Raw genomic sequence first — 19,644 nt, forward strand, 5'->3', positions numbered from 1 at the left:
CACAAGTCTTAAAGTTCCCAAGTTTGGACACCCCTGCTCTAAATCTTATGGCAGACACTTATATTTTTTTTTAAAAGGGCTGTATTTCAGACCTGTTCCCTGCACCGTCTCTACCTCACTCAGCCTGCCCGTTGCAGGGAGGCGAGTGCGGTTCCCTTTGCTGGCCCAACAAGCTATTGCAGGCAGCATTAACCGCTGCTATTATCTGCTGCTTAGGCAGACAGCCGCTGTTGAGAGCCTGGTTGGGAACTGTCAGTCAGTGGGCTTGATGTGCAATTACGGGGAGATGGGTTTTTTTGCAAGCCTCTCTTGCTGCTTGAATGCCTCTTCCACCGTCTCTCCTGGGTAACGCAAAGCTCTTAAAAAGTTCTCCCATCCGTCCCACCTACACAACCACACATCTCTTTATCCATTGTGTGTCCCTGTTTTGTTAAGGGTTTTTGAGAAAAGCTGTTCTTTTTAACAACCTTTCCTGACCTGGTATAAAGTCAGCTTTGTTTCGAAGAGCAAAATAAAGTCTTTTCTCTTTTCGTAATATATTTTTTATTTAAAAAAAACACCTGCCTTTCATTTTATAAGCTTTTTCAGTTGAGTACAGATCAATTAAACCTGCAAACTCTTCCCAGAGATAGCACAGGGGTGGGATTTTATGTTAGATGACAGTAACCTTGTTCCCTACGCAGAAGCTTAGTTTGCGTAACAAAGGACTTAAAAACACACTTTTTAAAGATCTGGGGAAGGCTGCAATAGAATTTCTGCCGCATTGAAGGTCGCTAAGAACACAGGGGCCTCCATAATTCTCAAATGTAAGAAGTTCGGTGCAACCAGGACTCTTCCAAGAGCTGGTCGCCCGGTCCAACTGAGCAATTGGGGGAGAAAGGCTTGGTAAGAGAGGTGACCAAGAACCTGATGGTCAGTCTGATTCAGCTCCAGAGATCCTGTGTGGAGATGGCACAGAATCCAGAAGGACAACCATCCATTGCAGCCCTCCACTGATCTGGGCTTCCTGGCAGAGTGGCTAGACGGAAGCCTCTCCTCAGTGCAAAACACAGGAAAGCCCGCTTGGAGTTTGCAGAAAAGCACCTGAAGGACTCTCAGACTGTGAGGAACAAGAGTCTCTGGTCTGATGAAACCAGGAATTGAATTGTTTTGGCCTCAATTCTACACATTGTGCCTGGAGGAAACCATCCTCCAGACGCTCATCCTCTGCCCAGTTCCATTTTATAACAGGAAGACACGCAGAGAGAGAAAGAGACACAGACACACGGGGGTGGGGGGGCAGAGAGAGATAGACACTGAGAGAGAGAGAGAGGGAGGGAGGGAGAGAGAGAGAGAGAGAAAGAAGGAGAGAGAGACAGAGAGAGAGAGCCTATAGATGACAGAACTGATGAGGTTCAGTCCTACAGTTTTATAACTTTTTAAGATGTGTGGAGTTCAGCTCCAGCTGGCTGGGGAACTCTGGGAGTTGAAGTCCATACATCTTAACATTATCAAATTTGAGCAACCTTAAGGTAAAGCTTCCCCTCGCGCATACGTGCTAGTCGTTCCCGACTCTAGGGGGCGGTGCTCATCTCCCTTTCTAAGCCAAAGAGCCAGCATGGTCTCCGTGGTCATGTGGCCGGCATGACTAAACGCCAAAGGCGCACGGAACGCTGTTACCTTCCCACCAAAGGTGGTCCCTATTTTTTCTACTTGCATTTTTACATGCTTTCGAACTGCTAAGTTGGCAGAAGAAGCTGGGACAAGTAACGGGAGCTCACTCCGTTAAGCCGAGCTAGGGATTCGAACCGCCGAACTGCCGATCTTTCTGATTGACAAGCTCAGCGTCTTAGCCACTGAGACATGGTGTCCCCTTACTAGATAGTTTCTAGTAAAACAGTCTAAACCCGAAGGAGTTGGTCTTCCCTTATCTATATGCTACAAATGGCTACGAGTATTGCAGAGGTAAAGAAATACTATAGATCAGATGTTACACCAAAGCTGCTGCTCGCTAAAGCTTCAGTGGTGTTTGCACCAGGGAGACCAGCTCTACTGTGTTATCGTGATGAGATTGAACATGGAAGAAGGCTAGGCTGGTGCCTTGCCTTGCCTTGCCTTGCTTCCTTTTAGCTGGAGAAGGTTGTGTAGCAGCTGCCATTTCTAGCTTCTTGCAGCCACTTAAATTGTAAAGGTGAGAGTCATTTGTCCCCTGGTCCTCTTAAGGCCCTGCCTGACATCTACCCCCTGTAGTTCTGCATGGAAAACCCTTTTCATTGCAATAGAGTTGGAGCGTACAAAAATGACATTTGCAGGAGGGAAGAGTAATCCATGGGCACTCGTGAGGATTGATTCAGAATTAATTAGGCCCAGAAGGGCAAAGAATTAAAATTTGAACTTGCATCAGAATCCCCCCGGTTCTGCCAAGCGAAGCTGAACACAGTGATGTGTAAGAGAGGAATTCTCTTCTTAAAGAGTGAAAGAGTCCTCCAGTTTGGTAACATTGCTAAGCATCCATGCCGGTGGGGCCCTTGGTGCTCTCTGAGCTTGGTTGTTTACAATACAATACAATAGTAGAGTTGGAAGGGACCTTGGAGGTCTTCTAGTCCAACCCCCTGCCTAGGCAGGAAACCCTATACCGTTTCAGACAAATGGATATCCAACATCTTCTTAAAGACTTCCAGTGTTGGGGCATTCACAACTTCTGGAGACAACTTCTGTTCCACTGATTAATTGTTCTAACTGTCAGGAAGTTTCTCCTCAGTTCTAAGTTGCTTTTCTCCTTGATTAGTTTCCACCCATTGCTTCTTGTTCTGCCCTCAGGGGCCTTGGAGAATAGTTTGACTCCCTCTTCCCTGTTTGCTTGGAGATGTTTCATTACCCAACTAGGTAACATCATCAGTGTTAGTAAGGTGTGGGATTTGTTCTTTTTTTATGTTGTTAGTTGCAAAGTCATGTCTGACCCACTGTGACCCCATGGACAACATTCCTCCAGGCCTTCCTGTCCTCTGCCATTCTCTGGAGTCCATTTAAGCTCATGCCAACTGTTTCGGTGACTCCATCCAGCCACCTCATTCTCTGTCGTCCCCTTCTTCTCCTTTTGCCCTCCATCTTTCCCAGCATGAGGCTCTTCTCCAGGGAGTCCTTCCTTCTCATTAGGTGGCCAAAGTCTTTGAGTTTCCTCTTCAGGATCTGGCCTTCTAAAGAGCGGTCAGGGTTGATCTCCTCTAGGACTGACCGGTTGGATGGCCTTGCAGTCCAAGGGACTCGCAGGAGTCTTCTCCAGCACCAGAGTTCAAAGGCCTCCATTCTTTGGCGCTCAGCCTTCCTTATGGTCCAACCTTCACAGCCATCCATTGCAACTGGGAAAACCAGAGCCTTGACTAGACGCACTTTTGTTGGCAGGGGGATGTCTCTGCTGTTTAGTAGGCAATCTAGATTTGTCCTGGCTTTCCTCCCCAGGAGCAAGCTTCTTTTAATTTTTAAAAAGCGTCTTTATACAGGTCCTTTTAACCACAATTGAGCCCAGAATTTCCACTGCAAAGCAAGGCAGTGAAGCGAGTTTTGCCCCATTTCGTGACCTTCCTTGCCATAGTTGTTAAGTGAATCACCGCAGTTGTTAAGCGTGTAACACGGTTGTTAAGTGAATCGGCCTTCCCTCTTGACTTGGCTTGTCAAAAAGTTGCAACAGGTGATCGGATGAGCCCCCCTGGAAACTGCAGCTGTCACGAATATGAACCAGTGGCCAAGCGTCCGAATTTTGATCAGAATAACAGGTCACAATAACAAGAGTTCAAAGGGACCTTGGAGGTCTTCCAGTCCAACCCGTTGCTCAGGCAGGAGTCCCTGTACCAGGGGTGTCCAAACTTGGAAACTTTAAGACTTGTGGACTTCAACTCCCAGAATTCCCCAGCCGGCTGGCTGGCTGGGGAATTCTGGAAGTTAAAGTCCACAAGTCTTAAAGTTCCCAAGTTTGGACACCCCTGCCCTATACCGTTTGAAACAAAGGCTGTCCAATCCCTTCTTTAAAACCTTGCCCTGATTTATTGTGCTTAATGCTGGAAATTTATCTAAGTTGTAGGTTGGATCTGGCCTTGATTAAGTTTCCACCCCCTTGCCTCTTGTCCCCCTGGAGAATAGGTTGACCCCCTCTTCTTTCTGGCAGCCCCTCAAATATTAGAACACTGCTATCTTGCCACCCCCCCCCCAGCCTCGTCCTTCTTTTCATTAAACTAGACCTACCCACTTCTATTAGTATATATGTACTTCTACCCCATTCTGGCTCATCTTCCTCATCCTCCTAACTTCTCATCCAGTTAGGCGGTGTCGAGATGCCCCATTGGCTGCAAGGTTCAAGGGATGAGCCGCGGGTTAGAATGCAGTGCTGCGGGCTGCTTTTACTGACTGCCGGCTGCCTGCAATTTGGCAGTTCGATTGTCACCAGGCTCAAGGTTGACTCAGCCTTCCATCCTTCCGAGGTAGGTAAAATGAGGAGCCAGATTGCTGGGGGGGCAAGAGGCTGACTCTGTAAACCGCTTAGAGAGGGCCGTAAAACGCACTATGAAGCGGTATATAAGTCTAAGTGCTATTGCTATCTCTGTGCTGTCTGTAAAGGCAGCCATTTTAACCCACGAATGGGGGCCAGGTGCCGTCACAGCCAAAAACGGAACTCGGGAGCCCGTTTTCACTAGCAGAGGCACCACGGGCCGGTCCTTCACTGTTTCCACGGGGGCCACTCAGGCCAAATCTAAGCACACCGTGGACCGCATCCGGACCGCGGGCCTTGAGTTTGACACCCGTGGAGTAAAGAGTGGGCAGGCTTATCCCGAGCTCTTAATGTGTGACAGGAATTGAATGGACCTGCATGATGCTGGCATCCAGTCGGAGTTCCCACCACCACCCAAAAATGATCACCGGGACACTCACGTTTCTCTATCATGGTGAAAGCTGGCCACGTGCCGATGTTTTAAGTGGAGCGTGCTTGAGGCAGGAAATGGAAGAGGCGCTACCTGCGGCACGATTCGTAGGTGGGCTTGATGGAGCAAAGGGGGAGCTGAGCTTTTTCTTCCCCCCCCTCCCCAAAATCTCCCCATAGAAAAGCGTCAGGAGCTCTTAAAAGGAAGAGATTTTCCCTTCATCCACCCACTCTCCCATCCACCCACCCCTCTACCCAGTTCACAATCGCTTCCTCTGCAAGAATGCGTTGAGTCACCGGCGGAGGTGGACTCTGGATGCTGTGGGGGAGGCATTTTTAAGCCTCCCATTGATGAGAGGAAGAAGGGGCCCTTCGGGAGAGAGAGAGAGAGAGGCTCCTCTTTTGCATCTCGTCCTTTTCCCCCTGAAAATGGTTATTTTAAAAATTAGGTTGCTTGGCTGGAGGCTGCAGAAAGCCGGCTTGATGCTTCTTCCGGATGGGCGTTAAAGCTCTGGCCTCCAATCCTGGGTGGGAAGGGTTGGCTCGGTCCAGGGTGCTCTTCCTCCAGGACCTCTCCCTCTCCGCTTCTCCTAGGAGGGTCCAGGACAGAGCCCCCACCCCTCAAAGCTTTGGGTAACCCACCCCTCCTCCAAAATGAGATTGTCCTGGAAATTTTAATGTAGCAGAAAGGGAAGATGGTTGAAGGCAGGGCTGAGGCAAGGAAAATAATCAAAGCCAGGTCCAATTTAGACTTTATCTTTGCCCAATCTGCTTTTCTTTCTTTCCTTCCTTCCTTCTCCTCCTCCCCTTCTTTTCCTCCCCTTTCCTCCTCTTCCTTTTTTCCTCCTCCCCTCTTATTCTTCTTCTCCTCCCCTCCTCCTCCCCCCTTTCCCTCTCCTCTTCTCCCTCTTCTCCTCTTATACTTCTCCTCCTTCCCCTCTCCTCTTCTTTCTCCCTCTCCTCCTCCTCACTTCTCTCTCCTCCTCTTCCTCCTCCTTCCTTTCTCCTCCTCCTTCCTCCCTCCTCTTCCTCCTCCTCCCCTTCTTCTCCTCCCCTTTCCTTCTCCTCCTCTTATTCTTCTCCTCTTTCTCCCTCTCCTCCTTCCTCTCTCCTCCTCTTCCTCCTCCCCTCCTCCTCCTTCTCCTCCTCCCAGTCCCTCTCAGCCCAACTCATCTCGCATGGTGGTCGTGGGGAAAACAAGAGACAAAGCTGTGTTGGATATGTCCTCCATCTTTGTCATTTGTAACAGTAATATAGGCGAGATATAAGTAAATAAAATGCAATCACATTATGTTTGTGTGTCATCCGATCAGCAGCCATCCACAGCATTCACAAATCTTTCAACCCAGATCTGCAGGCATTGGTGAATCTCCCTTTTTTTTTTAAAGCGTCCAGCAACGTCCTTCCAATGACCCTGGACACTTCTGGGCAGCGTGGGAAGCCAGCAGGATCTTGCCCAACTGCCTGCGGTGCTCCTGTGGTTAAAAAAAACACACACAGTTCTGATTTTTTGTGAGTGGGTGAGTGTGAAGAAAAAAAACAGCTGAGATTTATTTTCCAGCGTGATTAGCCCTACGCCGTCAAACGAACCACCGTTTGCTGGCCTCCGGAAAGCTTTTCAGGTGTCTCCAGTGAGCCTCTTTGGAAGACAGTTGCTTAGCTCAGCAACCCCCGAAGAGATCCTGCGCGAACCCAGAACGATGATGCAGAAATCCTGTTTGATCTTTGCTCGGCCTCCCCTCCCTCCCCCTCAGTACTTTCCTCCCCTATCCGAGCTGATGCCGCCAAGGTAATTTTCATGCAGAGAGAAAATACCACGCGACGTGCACTGGGTCTTTTCAAGTCCAGTGACTCAGCACTCCGCAGCCCAAAAGGAAGGACACGATGTGATTATGTCTAATTTTTGCCGGAGGACGCAAACAAACTCCCACCGCCACCTCTTAAGCTGCGAGTTAAGACATCATCGTCATGCCCAGCGCACAGCTACTGTCGCAAGGACCCATCCTGAGTGAATCAGAGGGTTTAAAAAAAAAAATAACAGAATGGAAAGCAAAAAAAAGCAAACCATCCAGCTTTTATGACAAAAATCTACAAAAATCTCTTTAACTGCCTGCTGGCTGGAAAAAAAAAAGACAAAAGGAAACCTAGCCAAGATTATAACCTATAACGTCAAAAAACGCGTCAGTTGGAAGTTGCCTCGTGGGTTTTTAAGGAACTACGGCAGTGATGGGGAACCGTTTTCGGCACCGAGTGTGCAAACTGGAATGTGTGTGTTTGTGTGTGCAGGAGCAATGGAAACCTAAAGATCAGCTGGCCGGCGTGCAGATGCCTGTTTTGGGCTGTTTTCCAGACCATTTTCCGGGCAGTTTTCAGGCCATTTTTTGGTCCGTTTTCAGGCGCTCTGCACCCGCAAAGACTAGCTGGTTGGTGCATATGTACAGGACAGAAATCAAGAAGAGCATCTGGCGATAGCATGCATGCCCGCAGAGAGGGCTCTGCGTGCCACCTCTGGCACATGCGCCATAGGTTCGTCATCACAGAACCATGGATCTCTTGGTGCTCTCTGAGCCTGGCTGTTTTGTTGCAGACGTTTCGTTACCCAACTAGGTAACATCATCAGTGCTACTTACCAGCATCAGCAGTAATGACGTTACCTAGTTGGGTAACAAAACGTCTGCAACAAAACAACTAAGCTCAGAGAGCACGAAGGACACCCCCCCCCCCAACAGTTCAACCATGGGCTACAAATATTCTTCTATCAGTAGCTTTTAAGAAACCGAGCAGAAAATTGCAAACCTGCCTTGGTTTTCGTTGAACCTGTTAATGAAAAGCCCATTTTCTCAGTGTTTCTGTCAAACCCTAGGAAAGATGCTGCTGAAAACCAACAGCAGATGTCAGTTAGGTAATTGTTGTTGTTAGTTGCAAAGTTGTGTCCGATCCATCGCAACCCCATGGACAACGTTCCTCCTTCCTGTCCTCTACCATCCTCCGGAGTCCATTTAAGGTCACGCCGACTGCTTCAGTGACTCCATCCATCCCCCTCATTCTCTGTCGTCCCTTTCTTCTTTTGCCCTCCATGTTTCCCAGCATGAGGCTCTTCTCCAGGGAGTCCTTCCTTCTCCTTAGGTGGCCAAAGTATTAAATAATACTTTGGGTTGATCTCCTCTAGGACTGACCGGTTGGATGGCCTTGCAGTCCAAGGGACTCGCAGGAGTCTTCTCCAGCACCAGAGTTCAAAGGCCTCCATTCTTTGGTGCTCAGCTTTCCTTAGGGTCCAACCTGAGAAATGTAATTATTTCTTTTGTTGTTATTTTCCCCCCTAACTCACGAACTTTTTGGTAGAGTTTTTCAACTTGCATCAGCTGTTGGAGGCGGTGGATGGTGGGGCAACTGACATTTACTGTTCTTCTCCATCTGTCTGTCACTGTCATCACCCTGATTATCCATGGTCCTCTACAGTGCTGAAATTCGGTGGGAGTGGCTTGGTGGGCGTGGCAGGGGAAGGATACTGCAAAATCCCCATTCCCTCCCCACTCTGGGGAGAGGTGGTATTTGCCGGTCCTCCAAATTACTCAAAATTTCCACTACCGGTTCTCCAGAACTGGTCAGAACCTGCTAAATTTCACCCTGGTCCTCTAACTGAAAAAAATATATCCTCTTTGGAAGTGTTCCTTATTATTTTTTGAATTGATTAGTCCCCCAACTAGACTCTTAAACCCTACATTCTTTGAACTCTTCTTGATACCTTCAGACTCCTAGACAGATGAGTGCAGGTGTGTTCCAATATCTCAGGGGCTGCCACAAAGAAGAGGGAGTCAATCTATTCTCCAAAGCACCTGAGGACAGGACAAGAAGCAATGGGTGGAAACTAATCAAGCAGAGAAGCAACTTAGAATTAAGGAAAAATTTCCTAACATTTAGAACAATTAACCAGTGGAACAACTTGCCTCCAGAAGTTATAAATGCTCCAACACTGGAAGTCTTGAAGAAGATGTTGGATAACCATTTGTCTGAAGTGGTGTAGGGTTTCCTGCCTAAGCAGGGGGTTGGACTAGAAGACCTCCAAGGTCCCTTCCAACTCTGTTATTCTATTCTATTCTATTCAACCTTGGCAAATTTAAGATTTAGGACTTCCAACTCCCAGAATTCTGCGTCTTAAATTTGCCAGGGTTGGACAGCCCTGCATTGATGTAACTTCCAGGCACCTTATAACAAAGGTGAAAGGAGCTTCAATGGATATCTTCCATCAAGCAAAGGGTAAAACTCCTTGGAAGGAATCCCTCCCATGTTAGGAGTGTTTCTATGCCATTTTTCTCCTTCAACCCATCATTTTCTCTGCTGCTGATTCTCCTCACCTTTTCTTCGTGTCCATTTACCTGAGATCATCTTCTCTCTAGTTCCCCTCGCTGTTCTTCTCGTATTTTCCCTCCGAGTGTGTGGAATTTGGAGCTGGATGGGGATTTTTTTAAAGCCAGCCAGCCAGCCAGCCAACTGAGCATCACCAAGTTTCCAGTGCAAACATATGTTTTCAGAAGGCGGGAGATTCTGTTTTGCTTTTACTGGCACAGTTAATCTCTCTCAGAAGCACAACAGTATTAAATGAGAGAGGTTTGTACAAGTGGCAGCGCAGTGTTGGTTACAAAGAGCAGACCAAATTAAGCAGGGCTAAGATCCAGCGCAGGGGTGTCAAACACAAGGCCTGTGGGATGGATCCAGCCTGCAATGTGGTCGGATCAGCCCACGGGACCGTCCTGGAAAATGTAAGGGACTGTCCCACATCGTTTCGACTTGGTCTACCCAATGCGAAGATGTTATAGCCCGCCAGTAGCCAGTGGAGCTGGCAGCAGACTCAGACAGTGAAGAGGTTGGGGAGGAAGATGGGCCAGTCCTGGAGTCTGGGGAAGTCTCTGATGAGGGCTCTGCAGAGATGGAGCCATGGCCATCCGATAGTTATCAGCTACCGTCGGAGATCAGTGGGGCAGAAGAACAGCTGGAGCCTGTTCCCAATGTGCGCACCCGCAGAGCTGCCAGGAGAAGGGAACAGCTATGGAACAAGGGCTGACTCGGGAGTAAAGGCACAGGTGGACGGTGAATAGCCCCTCCCATAGGGAATAAATGGGAGCAAAGGGGGAGTGGAGTTTGCAGGAGGCAATTAGTTCATTTCATTCGGGTGAAGATCTCTTCCTGACTTCTTGCTGCTACAGAGAGGCGTTTGGAAGATATCGGCCTAGCAGCTCTCCAAGCCTGATGAAGGTCTGTACTTGTGAAATCGCATGAAAGGCTGTTTGCCAGGACCTTGCGGGAGAGGAATTCCCTTTTAACTTAAATAAAAGAGGTTTTATCGGGTGAGGAGTCTGCTTCATGAGCTTTTGAAGCCTAGGCCAGAACAGAAGAGGAAATATGCCAGCAGTTTGGGGAGTGGCATCAAGCTGGCCATGCCCATCCAGTCAGCCATGCCCAATGAGTTGCATCAAGTTGGCCACGCCCACCCAATTGCACCCTCTCCGCGCCGAGGTCAACCACAGCCCTGATGCGGCCCTCAATGAAATTGAGTTTGACACCCTTGATCTAGCAGTTAAGACACTGGGCTTGTCAGCCGAAAGGCTCACAGTTTGAGACCCAAGTACCATGGGAGGGGTTGAGCACCCGTTCTTGCCCCAGCTCCTGTCCACCTACCGTGTTTCCCTGAAAATAAGACAGGGTCTTATTTTCTTTTTACCCACAAAATATGGCTTGGGCCTTATTTATTGTTTTGGGGTTGCCTGGCGGCTGCTCTCTTCCAAACAGTCTCTCAAAGAGCCAGGCACAGCCTCAGGGGTGAATGGCTGTGTAGCGCAACACAACAGCCATGAAGCGACCACGCTCACGAGCAGCCACCCGGCAAACCCTCTTTCCAGCCGGGCACAGCGCCATTCACTGACCATGGGGTACCGCCAAGCCACGTGAGCGCCTGTTCGCTGCCGCTTGCCACCTTTGAAATGCCAGTGAAAGGCGCTCTGCACAGCTGGAGAGGGGGGTTGCGCGAGCGGCTGTTCCACTCCTGCTCGCGTGCCTCCCAGCCTCACGATGCCCTGGCCCAGCTCTCTCTGCAGAGTCAGGGCATCTCCGCTGCCGCCGCTGTCGCATGGCTTTTTCAGCGGCTTCCAAACCGAGTCTTCCGGCAGTGGCTGCTCTGAGCGTATGCTCTATGGTTGTGGGCCAGCTGCCGGCAGAGCGTACAACCATAGAGCGTACGCCCACAGCAGCCACTGCCTTCCGGGGAGGACTTATTATTTTTGAGGTGCAGGAGGCAGTGAGCGTGGTCAACTCATGGCTGCTGCTGTGTTTGCAATATTTTCGGGGAGGGCTTATTTTAGGGCATGCGCTCAAAAGCCCGATTGAGCTTATTATCCGGGGAGGCCTTATTTTCAAGGAAACAGGGTAGCCTGTTTCAATCCATGGAGTGAAGGAGCATTCATCTTATCTCCAGATAGTTGGTTTCATGTTCAAATTCTTCTTACTATTAGGAAGTTCTCTCCAATGTTGGATTAGAGTTAAACTTCCTAGAACGTGAATCCATGATCCGTGCCCTGCCCTTTGGAACGATAGAGGAGAGCTCTTCATCTTGTCTTAGGTGACACGTTTTAACAGTATGACAGAGTTGAAGGGACCTTGGAGGTCTTCTAGTCTAACCCACTTGCTCAGGCAGGAGACCCTTTACCATTTCAGACAAATGGCTCTATCCAGTCTCTTCTTGAGACTCTCCAGTGATGGAGAACCCATAACTTCAGAAAGCAAGCCATTCCACTGGTTAATTGTTCTCAGTGTTAGAAAAAATATCTTTAGCTCTAAGTTGCTTCTCTCCTTGAATAGTTTCCTTCTTCTTCTTTTTTTCTTATATTTTTATTGTTTTTACATTTAAAACAATGCAATGCCGCGGAGTCGGAGTGATCATACATTCACATTATGTACAGCTAGTTTCATCCATTAACAATTAATCTACTTAATACATTGTCCTTCTGTTCAATCACAATATGTACATTGGTTCCAGTCTTGTCATCTTGTCTTATACCAATCATAAAATCTATTCCATACCTCAAAATATTCTGATTCCCCTTTATTTTTAAGTTCAAGAGTGAGCCTATCTGCTTCTGCACAGGCCAACACTTTTCTGAATATATCTAGCTCTGATGGTGTATTTTCTTTTTTCCAATACTGTGCATAGGTTATGCGCGCTGCAGTTAGAATAGTTTCCTTCTATTGCTTTTTTTTTCTTTCCTTTTGGTGTTTTGGAAAATAGATTGACACCCCCCCCCCTTCCTATGGCAGCCCCTTAAGTATTGGAAGACTGCTATCATGTCCGCTCCGGTCCTTCTTTTCATCAAGCTAGACATACCCAATTCTTGCAACAGTTTTTAATATCTTTTAGCCTCCGGACTTTATCTTTGTTGCTCTTCTCCGCCCTCTTTCCAGAGTCTCGACATCTTTTTTTTTATATTGTGGCGATGAAAACTGGATGCAGTATTCCAAGTGTGGCCTTACCAAGGCATTATAAAGTGGTAGCGTGAGATCTTTCGGGTTCCCAACAATTCCAGCTCCTTCAATCTTGCTTCCAGTCCTTTGATCTGCTTCATCGTGGCTCTTTTCTGAACTTTTTCCAGATTGTCCCAAAAATGTGGCACCGAGATGTAGACACTGATGGGAACTGATAGATTCAGATCTAAACGAATGGAATGGAATGGAATGGAATAGAATAGAATACGGAATGGAATGGAGAATAATAAGAGTTGGAATGGAATGGGACCTTGGAGGTCTTCTAGTCCAACCCCCTGCTTAGGCAGGAAACCCTATACCGTTTCAGACAAATAGCTATCCAACATCTTCTTAAAGGCTTCCAGTGTTGGGGCATTCACAACTTCTGGAGGCAACTTCTGTTCCACTGGTTAATTGCTCTCACTGTCAGAGAATTTCTCCTTAGTTCTAGGTTGCTTCTCTCCTTGATTAGTTTCCATCCAGTATCCCGCATCAGGGTTCAGCTGCGGAGTCCTTGATGCACTCTGCACCTGATTGCTTGCTTGCAGATGTTTCATTACCTGGCAAGGTAATGTCATCAGTGCTAGTGAGTGTGAGGCCCGCTCCTTGTTTATATGCAGTCACTTGTCCTGTCGGTGTTGGTGGAGGTGTGGCTTCCTCCAAGGGAACTGAGGGGAAATGTTCCTTCATGTTCTTCCCCTGTTTAAGTGTAATGGAGAAGATGATGGACTAGATATCAAAAGATCCCGAGTGGTTGGTCTCTCTCTCTCTCTCTCTCAGGCGTGGAAGTTGGCCTGGTGACTTTGGACCAGGCCCTCTCTCTTTGCGAAATGGGACAACCTGTCACGGCCACCTCACTGCCGTCACCTCGCCATGGCCAACTCAGCATAGCCAACTCGCTGTGAGGCAATTCATTGCAGGACAATTTAACAATTCAATTTAATTATTTTAATTATTTAAAACAGATAACAATTATTTTAAACCTTGCCATTCGCATTTCAGTCTGTCCCTTCTATGGCATCATTTCTTTAATGATTCCGTTTCACTGCTTATTGAATACTAGCCGATAACCCGCTGCTGCCTGAGTATTTATTTATAGGGGGAAAATGTAATTTCTAATGTTGGATTTTCCCCCTTACCTGAGGGAACCCCCTTGTGGAGTACTGTGGAGCCGTTACCATGGCAACCCCACTGCGCTGTAAAGTAGAAGCCATTTTACGGCAGCACAGTGGAAGCCATTTTACGGCAGTACAGTAGAAGCCATTTTACGGCAGTACAGTAGAAGCCATTTTACAGCAGTACAGTAGAAGCCATTTTACGGCAGTACAGTAGAAGCCATTTTAAGGCACAACAGGCTGTATCATAACAGAACACACATACCGAGGGGTGTTAGGGGTGTCTTACCCCCACAATATTTCTTTCCAGAGAGTAAGTCATCTGCGTACCAGGTTTGGTTGAAATTGCTCGAGGCGTTCCAGAGTTACGCTGGAACACACGCACACAGACACATAGCCATTTATATATCGCTAGATAGAAGATGAGTGTAACGAATGACTCCTCAAACAAATCAAGTCAGGATTCTGACTCTAAGGCACAAATGGCCAGGGACAAATGCTCCTACTTTGGACTCGTGATGTGAAGACTAAGCTTTCTGGAAAATGCACTGATGCTGGGAACGGGGGAAAGGAAGAGAAGGCGCGACGAGCAGCACAAAGACGCTTAAGACGCTGTGTTCAAAGTTACAACAGACCCACCTGGGGGCGACGCGCGACCTAGATTTGAAGTTCTGACCAACACCCACATCGCAGTCACACAACCGAATCTCAGGCGTTCATTCAGCACCCGAACTGCGTTCGGGGCCATTCGCAGTCTTCACAGGACTACCTTTTACGATGGTTTTATTGTCCGAATCTGGTGCTTGCTTTCAGTTTTTGCCAAAGCCACACCCGAAGCAAGCCACCGGTTGGCTTAACGACGATAGCCGTCGATTAACGGCCGCCACAAAAAAGCCTCGTAAAATCCAGTTGGTCATGTGACTCCGTGACTCCTCAGGATCATGCTGGGAAGCCTCTTACTACAATCGTAAGTCAAGGGCTACTGGTATTAAGTGCACACATGGGTATGTTTCTCCTCCCCCCCTGTGTGGTGCGCGTATGCCAAGGGACGTTGGCATCTTTCAGATGAAATCGAGACAAATTGTTTATTACCGCCATAAGGCCACATCTTTAAAACATCCAATAATAGAACTGTTGCCTGCTTCTGTGTGTGTGTGTGTGTGTGTGTGTGAGATCTAAAGATAAATAAGAACATGTAAAATAATGACATAAACTATACCGTTATAAAAAGGGATGAATAAAGAAGTATCTAAACTTAGTTCACAGTATAATGTCTCGAACAGATGGTGGCACCCAACTGGGTTAGTTGGCAGCCTATTTTTAATCCTTTTTTTCAGAAGAAACAGCAGTACAGGTGGTCCTCGACTTACGACCACAACGGAGGCCAAAATTTCTGTTGTTAAGTGAGACAGTTGTTAAGTGAGTTTCGCCGCATTTTTCCGACCTTTCTAGCCACGGTGGTTAAGTGAATCACCACGGTTGATTGTTAAGTGAATCTGGCTTCCTCGTTGACTTTGCTTGTCAGAAGGTCGCAAAACGGGATCACGGGATCCTGCAACTGTCATAAATGCAAATCAGCTGCCAAGTGCCTGAATTCTGAACAGGTGGCCATGGGGATGCTTGCAATGGTCGTAACTGTGAAAAGCCCAGTTTCCAGGGCTGTTACAACTTTGAATGGTCACTAAACTAACTGTGGTAAGTTGAGGACTACCTGTACAGGTAGTCTTTAACTTATGACCCATCTGTCAACTCCTAACATTGCCATAGTGAGAGAAGAGGGGAGGGGAATGCTTTCCATGCATACTTTCGGCTAAAGTTGGATCTCAGATTACTGCAGCAGGTTTGGGAGGGGTGCACCTCATTGGGGAATGTGATTTATGACACAGACTGAGGGGAGGGGAGGAACAGGAGTAAAGTTCAGCTATAACTCAAACAAAGCTTAGATCTGACTGCAAAAAGGCCTTGCCTAATGGTTCTCCTAATAAATGACTGGTTTTGTATTGAAACTTGTCTGGATACTCATGAATCAACTAGGGCATTTTTAGGAAACCTGACACTATCGCTAATTGACCATTGAAAGATAGAACAAAACCGTAACTTATATTATGACTTGGTCCTGATGCCTTCCCTGCGATCAGGTGACTGCATTTTGGGCGCTTAGCAACCAACCAGCAATTGCAAATGTTAATGGTGTCTTCAAACAGTTGCCTAGCAACCAGTCATTTAGTGAACTACCTGTAATCTACCCATTGTCCCCCACCCCATCCCAGTTTTCTCTAAAATTATTATATACAATTGTGATGCACGTTCTTAGGAAATACAACTCTCCTGCAAAATTATTTCATTTGTTCCCTTCTGGATACATTCTAAATGTTGTGCGCGTCCTGCTTCACTCATTAAAATAATGCCATTTCTCCACAATAATTCATGTCATGTTTTGAGAATGAATTGGGCCAGGATTTGGGATTAGAAAGCGGACCTTGCCTCCTCACCTCTCGTAATCATTCCAAGCAGAGGGCAACTCGAGAGGAAGGTGCAAGGCGCTCTGTGCATCCTCAGGGGCCAGAGCTTTATCTGTACTAACGCGGAAAGTTCTTCCTTGTGCCATTCCAGGGCAGGTGCCTAACGAGGCGAGGCAGAACGGGCAGAGCTGCGCCCGGGGGCTGCCCAAACCAGTCTGCATGAATGGGACGGAGTCCGGCCAGCCAGTCAGCAAGACGAAAGCCGAGCGGCGGGCCAGTGCCTCCTCCAACCCTTCCCGCAAGGCCTCTTCCGCCAGCAGCAAGATCCGCAAACTCTCGACCTGCAAGCAGCAGTGACCCCAGCTGGACTGCCCACCGCGGTTGGTATAACCTCAGTCCCGTTTAGGGGGTAGATTTGTGACCGGGTGGGAAAGGGTCTCTAAGGGTCGTCCTCGACATACGATCACAAAGGAGCCCGACATGTCCGTTGCTAAGTGAAAACTAAGTGAGCTTTTAGCCCACTGTACGACCTTTCTTGCCACCATTGTTAAGTGAAACCCTGCCACTGTTAAGTTAGTAACACGGTTGTTAAAGTAAATCCGGCTTCCCTGTTGACTTTGCCTGTTGGAAGGTCGCAAAAGGGGATCGCATCTCTCTCCCTCTCCCTCTCTCCCTCCCTTTCTCTCTCTCCTTCCCACTCTTGCTCCCTCCCTCTCTCTTTCTCTCTCTCTCCCTCCCTCTCCCCCTCCCTCCCTCCCCTCCCTCTCTCTCTCTCCCTCCCTCCCTTTCTATCTCTCCACCCCTCTCTTCCTCCTTCCCTCTCTTCCTCCCTCCCTCTCTCTCCTTCCCTCCCTTTCTCCTTCCCTCCCTCTCGCTCTCTCCCTCTCCCCCTCCCTCCCCCTCCCTCTCCCTCCCTCTTCCTCCCTCTCTCCTTCTATCCCTCTCCCTCCCTCCCTCTCTCACCCTCCCTCCCCCCTCTCTCTCCATCCCTCCCTTCCTTTGTCTCTCTCTCTCTCCACCCCTCTCTTCCTCCCTCCCTCTCTCTCTCTCTCCCTCCCCCTCCCCCCCTCTCTCTATATCCCTCCCTCTCTCTCTCCAACCCCCTCCCTCTCTCTCCCTCCCCCCCTCTCTCTCACACACATACACACACACACACACACAGGGACACTGCAACGTGCATGTATGTCTTTGTATATGTGTGTATTTGGATGTTTATGTGTTTGCACATATGTTTTATGTTTTTATATGTCTTATTGTACGCCGCCCCGAGTCCTGTGTGGAAAGGGAGCGGCTAATAAATTCAAATTTATTATTATTATTATTAACTGTGATAAATATGACCCAGTTGCCAAGCGTCTGGATTGTGATCATGTGACCAGGAGGATTCTGCAATGGTCCTAAGTGTGAAAAAACGGTCCTTTTTCAGTGCCGTTGTAACTTTGAACGGTCACTCAACGGACAGTTGTAAGTCGAGGACTGTCTGTAGCGAGAGCCACCTGTGGCAAGAGGGGCAGCATGCAGGTTCAATAAATAGATAAAAAATTGGTATGAGTGAATGACCTTGGGGGACAAGATTGGCAGATTGGACAACCGATAAGAGGCAGCTGAGCCCTCAGAAAGAAAATTGGTGTGGAAATCATCTCAGAAAGGGCCCTCCCTAGCTCCCAAAAGTGGGTGGAGCTAAGATCTGGGGCTAGGGGATCAGGGTTGCAAAAGGGTTAAAACAAGGTTATAGCTGTTGTGGCCCGCCAACAGCCAGTGGAACTGGGAACAGATTCGGACAGTGAGGAGGTTGGGGAGGAACATGGGCCAGTCCTGGAGTCTGGGGGAGGCCCTGATGAGGGCTCTGTGTCGGAGGCAGAGAGGGGGCCAGGGCCGTCTGACAGTTATCAGCTGCCTTCGGAGTTGGAGATCCGTGCTGCAGAAGAACAGCTGGAGCCTGTTCCCAGTGTGCACTTGCGCAGAGTTGGCAGATGAAGGGAACAGCTAAGGAACAAGGGCTGATTTGGGGGTAAAGCCACAGGTGGACAGTGAATGGCCCCTCCCATAGGGAATAAAAGAGGAGCAAAAGGGGAGTGGAGTTTGCAGGAGACAATTAGTTCATTCCTGCATTCTTGCCAAGTACTGCGGCGTCTGAAAGATATTGACCTGGCTACTCTCCAAGTCTGATAAATGTCGATAATTGTGGACTATCTTGAAAGACTGTGGGAGAGGAAAGACTTTGCTGGAGAGGAATTCACTGTCAATTAAATAAAAGGGCTTTATTGGGACGAGGACGAGCTGCTGGGGAAGCCTAGAGCCGAAAGAAAGCTTCCTGGGGCTTCCCGATCCCAATTAGCCTCTTAACTGACAATTTTCAGAATAAAAATGTTGTGGCAATACAACTCCCATCTTCTCCGAGACTGCAGATAAGTATCCTCAATGGAATGAGCAAAGGACCTTGGGAGACAGGAGGAAGAGATTCAGACTAAGCAGCAGTCAGATAAGAGGCTGCTGAGCCCCCAGAAGGAAAAGAGGCATGGGAAACATCTTAGAAACACTGCCTTAAACACAAGTATTTTGTTGGGTTTTTTTTTAGCAGGAATGTTGAATCTCAGCTCTATCGCCAGTCTTTAGTCAGGGGTGATGGGGCCTGGCACCGGATTATTATTCCTAAACCACGGAAAGAAACGGCACAGGTGCCATGGATGGTTTGTGGTTCTCTCTCACTGCAGTGGTCAGCCATAGCAGCTAGTCCAGACAAGAAGCGCGCCCAGATGTGCTATCGCTAACTTGATTGTTAGCTTACGTTAACAGAATCTTACAAGCCTGAAAGTACATTCTTCCCCCCACCTATACAGTCCAAGAAACTAGGGAAGGTCCCTTCTCAACCTGGGCAGCTTTAAAATGGGTAGACTTCAACTCCCAGAATTCCTCGGCCAGCGCATATGCGCTGGCTGGGGAATTCTAGGAGTTGAAGTCTACCCATTTTAAAGCTGCCCACGTTGAGAAACGCTGGTTTTAAAGTCTGGAATCCGCTTCCTATTTTCCTTTTCTGAATATTTCATTTGTCCGATGTCAGATCAAGGGGTCAGGCCAGGCGGGGTGGAGGCTAAACATTTTTTTTTAAAAAAGAAACCCCCTTGGGGTCGAGAATCCAGCTTACCTCTTGCCCAGTGGTGAAATGTAAAAATTTTTTTTGCCACCTGTTCTCTGGGCGTGGCTTGGTGGGGGCGTGGCTTGGTGGGGGTGTGGCTTGGTGGGGGCGTGGCTTGGTGGTGGGGTCATGTGACTAGGTGAGCATGGCCAACTTTTTTTTAATTTTTAAAGCATTTTTTACTATCTATTTGTCCGAACCGGTAGTAAAAATGCTTTTAAGAAGTGGGGGTTGGAGTTCAGCTATGCCGTGCGACCGTGGGAACCTTTCCCCCCCCCCCCCCCCACTTTTTAAAGCGTTATTTCCTGCTGGATCGGGCGAATAGGCAGGAAAAAAATGCTTTAAAAAGCAAGGGGAGGGGGAGATTCTGACTATTGCGCAGCTCCCTTGCACAGTTGAGATTTGCATCCTCAGAAGCATTTTTTTTTTACTACCAGTTCGCAGAACAAACCACAATCATCCCTATTGGTTTGCGCGATCCAATGCGAACCAGTAGCATTTCATCCCTGCTCTCACCCCCTCTATTAT

At 48.2% G+C, this 19,644-nt stretch overlaps 1 protein-coding gene across 8 annotated transcripts in view; it reads left to right on the forward strand.

Moving 5' to 3' along the window:
* STK11 (serine/threonine kinase 11) overlaps nucleotides 1-19,644 on the forward strand; it is a 608,695-nt gene that overhangs the window by 92,237 nt on the left and 496,814 nt on the right. For 7 of the 8 annotated variants that reach the window (XR_014175894.1, XM_081959551.1, XM_081959548.1 and 4 more), the window contains one exon: nucleotides 16,132-16,364. Coding sequence is in view for 7 of the 8 variants with exons in the window: in XM_081959551.1 (XP_081815677.1) it covers nucleotides 16,132-16,337 (206 nt within the window). In the remaining variant the exon portion in view is untranslated. The remainder of the gene's footprint in view (nucleotides 1-16,131; nucleotides 16,365-19,644) is intronic. The other variant, XM_081959554.1, reaches the window with a different exon arrangement.

The sequence above is a fragment of the Natrix helvetica genome (assembly GCF_964273705.1).
Source record: "Natrix helvetica genome assembly, chromosome: 1".
Taxonomy (NCBI): domain Eukaryota; kingdom Metazoa; phylum Chordata; class Lepidosauria; order Squamata; family Natricidae; genus Natrix; species Natrix helvetica.